The sequence below is a fragment of the Macaca mulatta genome, chromosome 7 (assembly GCF_049350105.2).
Source record: "Macaca mulatta isolate MMU2019108-1 chromosome 7, T2T-MMU8v2.0, whole genome shotgun sequence".
Classification (NCBI taxonomy): Eukaryota; Metazoa; Chordata; class Mammalia; order Primates; family Cercopithecidae; genus Macaca; species Macaca mulatta.
Window position 1 is genome coordinate 109,754,727 of NC_133412.1, and position 11,476 is coordinate 109,766,202.

Below are 11,476 nucleotides of genomic sequence, written 5' to 3' on the forward strand. Positions count from 1 at the left end.
TAAAAGAAAAGCTGTTTATTTCAAAGAATGAATGAATGAGCCACTCAACCATGATATCATCCAGGCCACATTGGTCCCAAGGTTACCATAAAATACTTTGTCAAATGCCGTATTGAAATACAAGTCTGAAGCTCTCCCAACTCTGCTAACTTCCACTTTAGATAAAAGTCACTTTATGTCTCTGTGTCTCCAATTCCACATATGTAGACAGTGAAAGTTTTTCAATATTAATAAATGAAATAATATATGTAAGCATGCTTTACAAAACTGCAACGTGTGCAAAAGTAAGATATAAGCATTCCCTCATTCTGGCAGCCTTATCAAAAAAGGAAATTATGTTTATTGGCCTTGCAAGAACCGTGGTTTGTGGCTTTCATTTAAGGGCAGGAAGCGAGGCCTCTGAAAAGAGTGACAGGGAAAGGTTAAAGGGATAAAGCCTGGAGCCAAATCCACCACAACCCCCTCCCCAGGCTCTGCCGCACTTCCCACTCCTCTCCTCCAGCCTTCCTCCCCATATGAAAGTTGATGCCTGTTATCCAGGACCTTTCCTTTTGGCTGGCCTTTGGGGTTTTCCAAATTCCGTGTTGAAGGGTCCAGACATGGTCTCCTGCCCATCTTTGTTTGAGTGGGCCTGTTGAACATCTTCAGTAGGACATCAAAGGGTACACAGTGTGAATGGGGAATTGTCTTTAGGAAAGAAGGAAGCAGAGAGATGAACAGACAAGTGGCCCTGCCCTACTGACTGGGTACCAGCACTTGCAGGGTTTGCTGTGTTACAACAGGGTATCATTGTGAAGCACCAGCTACCTGCCACTATTTATGGACATCTCTTTTTCTGGCTGGGTATTTTTGCCTTTTGATGATATTATTGTCCTCCTGAAGCTATAAGGAAGGAAGGAAGGAAGCTACAGGAAGCAAGGAAGACCATACCACATCAGGTAAATCATCCAAACAAGAGATCGGTCCTCAGCCACCTGGGTTCAGGAATGTGGAAGCTAAGTTTCAGCTTGGCTGGAAAATCCACTTCCCTTGTGGCCTCCTTCTCCTTAACTTCTAAAGAGGATTTGTATTTCAGTGTCCTTAAGCATGGAAAAGAAAATCTGCCTTTGCCAGCAAGCAACAGCCAGCCCTACAGAGAACCTGAGCTAAGAGGAGTATCCTGTCAGCCAGATGTTTCATCTTGTCTGTGAGGCCACGTCTTTCTCTTTTGTCATTGTACCCCAGCACCTCACACAGTGCCTGACACATACCAGGTTCTCAATAAATATGTGTTAAACATATAAGCGTGCTATTCTACAGTAAGGAAAATCAGTACTTATGGCTCCTTGGGCAAAGTTTTAAAAGGGCCGCTATGCCTCCTCAGGTCAGCATTAAAATGGCTGCATAATTACAGCAAGAACAAACCCAGAGTTGTTCTGCAGAGATAACTGGACAGAAGGATCCATCTCTTGAGTTCCACACTGAGATTCTCCCTTCACAGCCTTAGCTGATCTTAATAAGATGCGCTTACAGCAGCTTACAGCAGTGCAGAGGCGGAAATTACCTAGCACTCTGCTATTTTTCTATTCAGGTGAACAGTGCTCACTGACAGAGAAGCCCAAGTTCTCAAACTGAGTCAAAGATGAAGCCATGGAAAAGAACTCCTGAATGAGGTTCGCAACAGTCTTGATTGTAATTAGCATCAGAAACCTAACTCAGAAAACTGTTCTTTCTATATTTCTGAGAACTTTTGTTCCCTCTGATCTAATTTCTTTTTTAAATATTACTCTGGGAAAAAAAAAAAAAAAAAAGTCTAACCTCCTTGGCATATACAAGAGGAAAGGGTCTCTCCTTTCCAGTGGTGGTGTAGAGAGCGGCTGGGTTCGTCCCTGAGGCCGGAGTGGAGATGACCACAGCCAGGCAGGCCCTGCTCAGGTTGGGTCAGCAGAGCAAGGTCCCTTCCAGAGGGTTTTCCCCCGGGACAACCTGGAGCCTGCTTTGGGGGAGCCACACACGTCCTCTCCCGCTTCTTGCTGGAGACTTGGGGACGTGAAGTGGGGGGTCTGTGATCCCGGAAAAAAAGTAACTTCCCTTGGTAGGTGATACGAGGCAGTGGCGTCCCGGGGAGTTTCCGCATTTCTGCGCTTCCCCTGGCGGGGGCACAGGGGCCAGGATGCGTGTGTGGGTACGTAGCTCATCCCTGGGAGCTGAGATCCTCTTTCAGCACTTGGGGAAGACTAACGCCGACCACTGGCTCAGTCACTATACTACAGGCATTTCTGGAAGCATTTCGCGGCGTTATTACGGGAAGTCGCGCGGACGGGGGCCTTCGCGCTACAGCCAAGGAGTCTCAGCGCTGGCCAAGCTGGAGCCGCACTTCCGGCGAGGTGTCCTCGGGAGGTGGCGCCACAGCCCATCTCAGTGCCGGCCACCCGCCGTATCCAGCCCGACTTCAGCCCCGCCAACACCGTCGGGAGCGAGTGGGCCCCGCCCGGCCGCGTCCTGGACCTGGTAGCCGGGCTCCGCGGGCGCTCTGAGCCGTGGCCCGTGGCGCGGGGTGATCCATGTGCCTGGCGCCGACCTCAGAACCCCATTTAAGGCTCTCGGCGCATGCGGAGGGTGCTGGGGACCCCGACACCTGCGCGTCCTCGTCTGGGGCTGGCTCCAGCAGTGAGGACCCAGGCCCTTCCCTGGGCCGTGGCTGCTCTTGGTGCCTCATGGGAGCGCCCGGGGTAGGGACTCGGCTAGTGACCTGTAGAACATGTGGGGCGAGCTGGGAGCCGATTCGTCCACGGCGTCTCCTCCGCCATGGGGATCCCCCTATTCCGCTCCGGGGTGGCGGCCACGCACCATAAGAGGGCCGTCAGGTCTGAACTCTTTAGGGGTGGGAGTAGGCAGTTCGTGAATCCAGGAAGACCTGCGGAGTGTGGACCTATCGCGGGGCCGGCCCGGGCTGGCGAGGACAGGCGGGGACCCGCGGGGATGAGCCGGCTCTCGCGTAGCCTAGTGAGAAACGACGCTTGTGGTCGCGCGCTCTCCGCAGCCAAGTTGCAGGGTCCAGCAGCGGCTCAGGTCCTGTTCCCTCCGCAGATCCCGGGCTTAGTGGTCTCGGCCATAGGGAAGGTGACGCGCAGTGGGCGCAGACGCAGAGTGCTGGGCGCCAAACGTGGGAAGGAGCGGGTTCAGCGCGCTGGTGAGAGTTTCAGGAAATCCGGGAGAGGGCGGTATTTACCAGTCCCTTCCCCGAGAGCAACCAGGCAAATCAGGGAAGGTTAGAGGTGGGGGACCTGCCGGAGCTGGGACCTTCTCACCCTGGAGACCTGCCCGACTCCGGGGCAGGCTCTTGCACTCAAGTCCCGAGATGGGACGGTTTGCCAACTTTCGTCCTGCCTCTCCTTCCGCTCCCGCCGCTCTGCTAGCACTCCTGCATTCTCTCAGGCTCACAGCCCTCGCCTGCGGAATACCTGTCTGAAGGGCGCGTCAGTAGAAGCTTCGTTTCATACAATCTTTCTTACTGTTCTCTTCATCTAAATTGCAGGACATTATTCTCGGCTTCATTTCCACATAGCATTCGGCAGAGGACAAGGAAGAGCTGTTGTAGGCGGACCCGAACCTGAACCTGACAGCTGATGCCATGAATTGGACGCTTGCAGTTCTTGGTTTGGCTTTAGGGAGCGTTTAGGGAATGTATTAGGCGGCAATCGGGCAAGCAAGAGCTGTAGCCCAACCCTTCCTTCCGTGGGAAAATTCAGGTTAGGACGCAATGCGAGGCCTCTTAAATCGTTAAGATCCTCCGGTCAGTCAGCTCGAAGAGTCTTTAGCAATTCGTTGTTTTGTCTTGAGACCATTATCGGTCCTTAAGCACCTAATTATTTAATGGCAGCCCTCTGGGTATATCGGTTAGACTGATAGGCCTTATCTAGCTTTCAAACACGTGTTTCTGGAGGAAACTCTCATCTCACTTCCCTCTCCCAATGTCATTTATTTTATTAAATGGAATCCATTTAAATCCAAATTAAATTATTTTATTAAAAAGCAATCTTATTACATATTCTTGAAGATTTGGTTGTGTACAGTTATTTAATGATGTAGTTTAATTTCTGTGTCTTTCCCACATTGGCAACCTGATGGAGGAGAGCAGACCCGGGGACTTTTCAACCTCCAATAAAAAAGAAGAGGACTTTATGGCTGGGGTGAAAAAGGGCTGGTGAGCTAAGCCAATGGGGCAGCATAGCTTTACTATGTGCAAAAGCATTCAGACACATGGCGACCCTTTTGCAATAAAACTTTATTGATGATCGTTTGAAAGTTATGGCAACTCCAAGGTTATAAAACTTGTCATAAAATACCAAGCAGTCATTAGTTTACCTGACCTCATTTCAATATAAACTTCCACAAAACATTTTATTTTGTTCCTTCTTATAAGTGGAGAAAAGAAGTTGAGGAGGTTAAACACAGCGGCCCATTTTTGAGAATCTGAAATCTGCAATTTGACACTCTGACCTTCATCCCTGCAAATAAAGCAGTAAAATTTACATTTTATTCTTTAATGCTCCGTTATTGCAGAAAAGATAATAGTGTGTAAGTGTTATTGTAGAAAAGATAATGACAGCTATATTTTAGTTCCAACTGTCCATTTTTAGCACATAACCTAGGTTTAAATTTGGATGGAGACTTTTTCCTCTTTGGAAGATTTGTAAGATATATTTAACAATTATTAAAGAGTATTTGCTCCCCGAGCTATGCATTAGAAATCTAAGAAGCAAATGGCCACATGTTGTCATGTGACCTGAAGAGTGAGTTGTTCAAAATATTCAATTGGTATTTACAGCTATTAAGAGGTTAGATGACTAATCAATACCTTTCGCCACCCTCAGTCATGAGCTTAAAGAAAGGCAGCTGCCCTGAGATTGGCACGTACAACTATACTACAGAAAATAACCCAAACTGATGTTCCAAGAAAGCTCCAGGAGATAAACTGGAGTTTGTCAAAATCATCATGTCTGGTCCAACTGTACGAATGGACTTAAACCATGGATCAAAGAACAGCCACAGAACTCTGATAACTTTGAGTGGCTTCTTATCGCCCCAAACTCCACTTTGGATTGGTGGAAGCTCGCGTTTCCTTAATGCGGTGTAGCTAAGGTCAGTCTACCTGCTTTTGGGGATTTGTGAGCAAATACAGATGGCAAAGGTTGACTTTGTGTTAGCTGCATGCTAATTTCTCCAAAACATGTAAAAGTCTGGATGTACTTTTTCACGGATTGTTTAAAATATAAGCTCCAAGATAGATCCAGGCATATACGCATTTATGATGGCTTTAGGAATCTGGATGAAGAAAGCTAACTGCTTTATAACCTTGCTGGAACTCTTCTTGGTAATGTTATGCTTAGTTTTCTGGTGTGCCTTCAAATATTTCTTGGAATTTTAACTAGAAAAGAACATTTTAAAAACCAAAATCTTATGTAAAATGCTGCTTTCTTCTAGGGAGTTATGGGTGCAGAATGTGTAGGGGAGTGTGAGAGAGAGAAAGGAAAGAAAGAAAGAAAGAAGAAAGAAAGAAAGAAAGAGAAAGAAAGAAAGAAAGAAAGAAAGAAAGAAAGAAAGAAAGAAAGAAAGAAAGAAAGAAAGAAAGAGAAAGAAAGAATCTCAGAGAAAGGAGTAGGGATGCAGTTAAGGCAAGAGAAAAGTGTAGGATAAAGTACTATAAAAAGCAAACTCTCCTAGTGTCTGTAACTTTCCCTAGTTGGCTGGTACAGGTTGCAGTAATTTTCATTACCATTTCTTAATGCCAGGTTCTTAGACAGAAGTGATAACATGCATCAAAATAAAGATTTTGTGTTTCCGCAAGTCAGTACTGACTTCCAGGAAGGACAGGGAAGAAAAGGCCTATGGACCTACAATGCAGCCCATAGGCTGAACACGTATCTTTAGCAGACTTAAGAAGGAAATAAGGGGTCTAAATTCAGTCCTTTGAACTTGACATGTTTCTGAAAATCTCATACTGTGGGTTATCTTCAGAGATAAGTTGACAAATTTTTCTTATAAATGAGTTGATTAAATGTATTGTGACACACACATATACGCAAACTTGTTGGCACTATTTGTTGTAGCAAAAATAGCAGTGAATTTAATTTACAATGTTTATATCCCTCTGCTATTAATCCCAGCATTCATTTGGGTTTCCCTAGATGCCTGGAGTGGTGGGAGTGGATTAGGGTAAGGGAGAAAAAATGTCTTTTCTTTAATCTATGACAAAAACAATTCCCTCTTCCCTTTTCATCCTCCTTCCTAAAACACTGTTCTTCACCCAAGAACCAGCTTTTCAGACTATCTTGATTTTCACTATTGTCACATTAATATATAATGATCCCCATTCTGCTCTACCTAAGTATTATATTTACCAGAAAGGTGTGGTTATCAAAGAAGCATTCATTTGGATTCACTTTTCTGAACTACTCCTCTTATACTATATTCTGAGGAAGGCATGGAAATGACCTGAGTTGATTTCTAAAGTGTTTTTCATGTCAAAAAATTGTAAGGTACAGCACAACATGCACACACTTCCTTTTCTTATATTCCGTTTTGTTCAAAGACATTAGAAAATGTTCAGGAGACACCATGTCCTCCTTCAAATACTTTCCTGAGTTATCTGGTTAATTGAGGCTTAGCTGTATAATGAGAAGCATGTCTTCAGGAGGGCTTAAAAATATATGTTTGAGATTCTTTTTTTTGGACAGCTGGGTCATAGAGTTGTGAAATCCCAAATGATTCCTTGAGTTCTGGTGACACGTCCAGGCTGCCTAGCTTTGCCTTCATCATTTTTATTGACACAAAAAAATGTTCCTGTAGAGGAAAAAAGTGCAGCTTTTATGCAGTGATGTCCAAGTGTACGTTATTCATTCCTTTTACAGAACTCAATGTATATTTTACCCTAAGGGTACATATTTCTCCATGAGACTAATTGCTGTAATAGAAATAATGATGTCTCCTATGTACCTAATACCTTTATCCCCCAAAACCCTCATGTGCCTTAGCAGTTCCATGATGAAACACACAGATCATGTGCATGTTGTGGCCAGAAGCCATGGCTCAACTTACATACAACTCTACCAGGTTAACCCTCTGTTTTCTGCATATATATATATATATGTGTGAGAGTGTGTGTGTATGTGTGTGTGTGTATCCCCTCTGATGTAAGAGAAACAGAAAGTCAAATAATTTTGTTTCACAGCTAAAATATTATAGATAAGTCTGTTTCTAAAAGAAAACTCATACTTTTAGCTACTTTAAAATTGAAATAAGAGGTAGGGGAGGCGTTTTCTGGAAGTTATAATCCATAAATGAGCTATGTCTGAATTTTCAAAACAGAATTTAAATAACACATCTTTCTACTGACTGTATTTTTTCCTCTTGGGAAAACTGGATGGATGTTTAATTCTAAAATAAAAATTAGGGAAGTGTTGAAGAAAATATACCTATTTGCATCAATTACCATTGAAGAACTTCATTTTCTGTCAGAGTTGGAGAAATGTGTAGCACTGTTCCAGAATGATACAGCTGGATTTAGAGAGTTTTAAGTACCTGGAAAATCTTCGAGGTATGTAAAACATTTGCAGAGTGTCTGTTTCTTGTTTTGAATTGCTTTTGGTTACCTATAAGTTAATTTGCTTTATTTAAGTTTTAAATCCATTTGCCAATGCATGCGGTATAGTACTTTAGCAAGAAAGTGCTGAAATCTACTGGCATGAAACATTCAAACTGCAAATGGAAAATCTGCCCAGTCAAGTGGTGCTCCAGTGTTTCCCCTTTAAACACAGCAGCAGCAGTGCCTGGTTGCTGGAATGGCCTTGCTGGGGAGGCTTGTAAATGTACCATGCATTATATAGCCCAGGAAGCAGGGTGATTTGAACAGACTAAAAGAATTTTGACTTTTCTATTTTCTGACTTTCAGGGATTTCATTTTTAGCCTTAAGCTGGCATTATGAAGGTTTTTTACATGGAGTAATGGGATCATTATTTCTTTCCCTAGTGAAAGGCGTGTCTCCAAGAATGGAACCATGTGGTGGGGCAGAACTCAATCCCAAAGGAATTGAATATGAATCACCCAGGCAATAAAAACTGCTGAGGGAATCTGTGTTGTCAGCTCACCAGAACATCAGATTCACACCTCTGGTCCTGCAGGAAGGTGTTATGGGGTTTTTTAAAGGTCCCCTGTGGCCATGACCTTGGCTTTCTATCCTTCTAAGAAGTGGCTCACCGGTCAGCCAATGTATTGGGCTGGCATTTTGATCCTGCAGGAAATAGAACTAGCCTTCTTCCGCAGTCCTCTATATCCACCCTAGAAGTCTGACAAGAATGGTAGCCTCAGTGGTATGGCTGCATCATGCATAGGACGCTGGTCCAGCATTTCTGATGCTAATCTCTGGTTTTCGCAATCCTTCCTCTCACCCTGCAGCCATTAAATTTACAGTCTGAATATCGCATAGAAACAGAACCCAAACTGTAGCACTTTAATGCATAAGAACTACAGTAAACAGAACTGTAGGAATTGAAATAAAACATGAAGGATTAGTATTGTCTAAACACTCTTCTTTATTTTTCTAAATTTTCTACTTAAGAGATTTCTTTGTCCTTTGTGTCTACTATGCCCTTCCTTGCAAAGTAGTCTGATTTTTATTAAATGTCCTGCCAAGAATATGATTTTTAATAAACGTACTACCAAAATGGATTATGCGATGACATTATGAACTTAAACATCTTTAAGATTTAAAAATGTGTAGGTAGCTTCACTGCATAAACAACATTTTACAAATTATTTCTTACCTCTGTGCAAAAGACAATGCATCTATTGAATAAAATCAGCAACACTTGCTTGATTCCCCCCACCCCACTAAAAAAAAATTGGGCTAATTCATATTACTTTTAAAACATTTTATTGATGAAAAATATGAATCATATGCAAGCAGCATTTTTCCCCCTCTCTCGTTAGAAAAAACACAACAGTTTGTACCTGCTGGCAAAATTGGTTTACTCTGCAAGGATGGTACTGTGTTTTACCCCTCTTGGCTTATTAAAGAGTTAAACACTTTTGCAATTATATTTATTTCATTTTTACATTTCTCTCCCTTAGCCTCTGTGTGTCCATTGAAAACATTTTTGGGTCCTTTCACAATTTTCCCAGAACTGCCCTCCAATCGTGCCCATGGAGAGGTGGTTATACTCTGTTCTCCCACTGGCTCAGACACGCAGCTTGTCTAGAAAGCCACAGCCGCTGTGGAGGAGGTGAGAGGTCAGCTCTTTCGTTGGTCCTGGTGAGGGCAGAATTTTTACTTAGGCAGGAGGTGCACTGACTGGCAAAGGGAAGAGGAAAGGGTTCGCCCTGGACCCCGCAAATCCGCCTCTTGGAGCGAACAGCCGGCAGGTAGAGGGGCCTATTAGAGACTGCCCAAATCCCGGGAAGGCCAACCCCAGCCAGGAAGAAGACCTGAGGCGTAGGACTCCTGCGCAGGAGGTTGCAGGAATGCCCCGCCCTAGCCCCAAGGTTCCTCCTGGCCCGTAGAGCTTTCGTGATCTCCGCCAAAATGCGAACGGTGAGGTCCTGGTATGGATCCAGTTTTTTGTCCGAAACCTGAAAACACTAGCTTGAGATTTCGCAGTTCTGGCCCTCGGGCTCGACTCGGAGGCGCATCCCCAATCCCCACGGAACGAATTCCGCATAGGCCGCAGCTGAAATGCATTTTCCCAAGGCAGTAAAAGTGACCCCTGCCCCTAACAACCTTCCGGGCTTTCTCTTCTGGCTACCACCTCTCCCAGGGTGCGCTGAAATCTCTTTATCATGATCGTTTTTTTATAAATGAAATGATTTATTTTTTCGCTCTTTGCAGGGAATGAAAGGAGTTGATCCTGACTCCAAGATGCATTCCAAAGAAAGAAAACGCAACTGTAGCCCGGACTCCGCGGAGGAAGGCCAACTGACTCCACCACGTGCACTTCCGAGCCACTTGGGCCCAGCTCGCTGTGTTAATTATGGGTTCTAATTTTATTGCAACTCGGCACCTCCTGGTTTGTTCCCACTATAGTGGTCTTAAAAAGAAACACACACAGGCATACCCCAGAAAGAATCCCCGAGAAGGCAAAGGTGGATTTTTTCGGTGCTTGAGTTGATGCTCTGAGTGCGCACTGAGAGTTATCGGCATGTCCTGACCCTCGGGAAACAAATTACAGTCAAGAGCAGGGTATTTCCCGGTCCTCTCCATGCACCTCTGTGCGCCGCTCGGCCACGGGGCTCCTGGAACATGTTGTGCACCGCCCCAGTGGCTGCGGACCTCACCTCGACGCCCTGGATGGCCGGTGCCAGGAGGAGACGTGCAGGCAGTCTCCCGCCCTCACCCAGTCATCTGCGACCTCCTCGGCGTGGATTCTTGGCCCGTAGTGAGGCGGACAAGGTTGCAGATCCTCTGTGCTACAGGTTCTGGGTCCGGCCTTGGGCGGCATTCTGTCTTCTAAAGTGTGGAGGTGGGTAGAAGAGTGTCCACTTTCAATGTAGACACCTGCGGTATGGGGGCTTCTTTGGGGGCTCCAGCGTGAGATGCTCCTGCAGATTAGGGGAATGGAGAGAACAACAATGGGGACATGGTGGAATTCAGATTTCCCCCTGTTAATTAACAATATGATTTCGTTTAATCCAAGTGTCTTGTGTGCTCTTATTTAATGTCTTATAAAACGGGAACTAGAATAATACCTCCTTGGTACGGTTGTTGTGTTAGACGTGAGCCCTCAGCAAATTGTAGGATGAACTGGAGAAGAATGGGTCCATCACTCCCCACACCTTTCCCTGCAGAGTTTCTTTGCTGCCCCCAGCTTTCCCGCCCTGGCGCAAGGACAGCTCACTACCAGTGTCCTTGAGTAGCCCCTGGGGGCCGCAAGAGAATCCAGCCCGGTAGGGCATGGAAGGGGGGTTTTCGGTGAATCGTGAAAAGACATGATCGGGTTTCCCTTGGAGCATGGTGGAGAATGGTGGGGAGCTTTGGAGTCAATGGAGAGTTGAGGGTGCAGAGGGATCTGAAAGGGGGTACCAAAAATGTCGGGCTTTGAAGTTCTGTGGATTTCCAAAGGCGGTTCCCAACCTTGTCAAAAACTGCAGTGGGAGCGCGATCTAATCTGGTTCCTATAGGTGGCGCTGTGACAAGGTGCGGTGGCCGGGAGAGGCGGCTGGGGTACTAGAAGACTGCTGGAAATTTTCTGTGACTCCGACGCTAACCCTCTGCTCCCAGCCTCCGCTTCCTGTTTTCGAGGGATTAGCTAGGACTATGCAACACCAGTCTCCGCTTTCGGAGTCGGCACGGGGCTGGTGGGTGGCGGGGTGAACTCGGGGAAGGCGACAGGCTGGAAACACAGCGCCTAGACTTTGCAGCGCACCAACCCCCTATCGCCCGGTACGCTGCTCAGGTGCGAAGACTCGCCAGACTGCACAGGACTGGGGGCGACTCGCAAG

The 11,476-nt window shown here is 45.8% G+C and overlaps 1 protein-coding gene across 1 annotated transcript; it reads left to right on the forward strand.

Moving 5' to 3' along the window:
- Positions 1-3,753, forward strand: LOC144330238 (uncharacterized). The gene is made up of 2 exons (XM_077940911.1): positions 1-3,172; positions 3,518-3,753. Exons 1-2 carry the CDS (start codon positions 2,788-2,790, stop codon positions 3,607-3,609), a joined length of 477 nt encoding a protein of 158 aa, XP_077797037.1. The 5' UTR covers positions 1-2,787; the 3' UTR covers positions 3,610-3,753.
- The last annotated feature ends 7,723 nt before the right edge of the window (positions 3,754-11,476 follow it).

Excerpts from the sequence above, each read along its gene's own strand:
- LOC144330238 (XM_077940911.1), top strand. The coding sequence starts at position 2,788 with ATGGGGATCCCCCTATTCCGCTCCGGGGTGGCGGCCACGCACCATAAG. Across the intron at positions 3,173-3,517 it reads GGAGCGGGTTCAGCGCGCTG|GACATTATTCTCGGCTTCAT; the intron begins GTGAGAGTTTCA and ends TCTAAATTGCAG.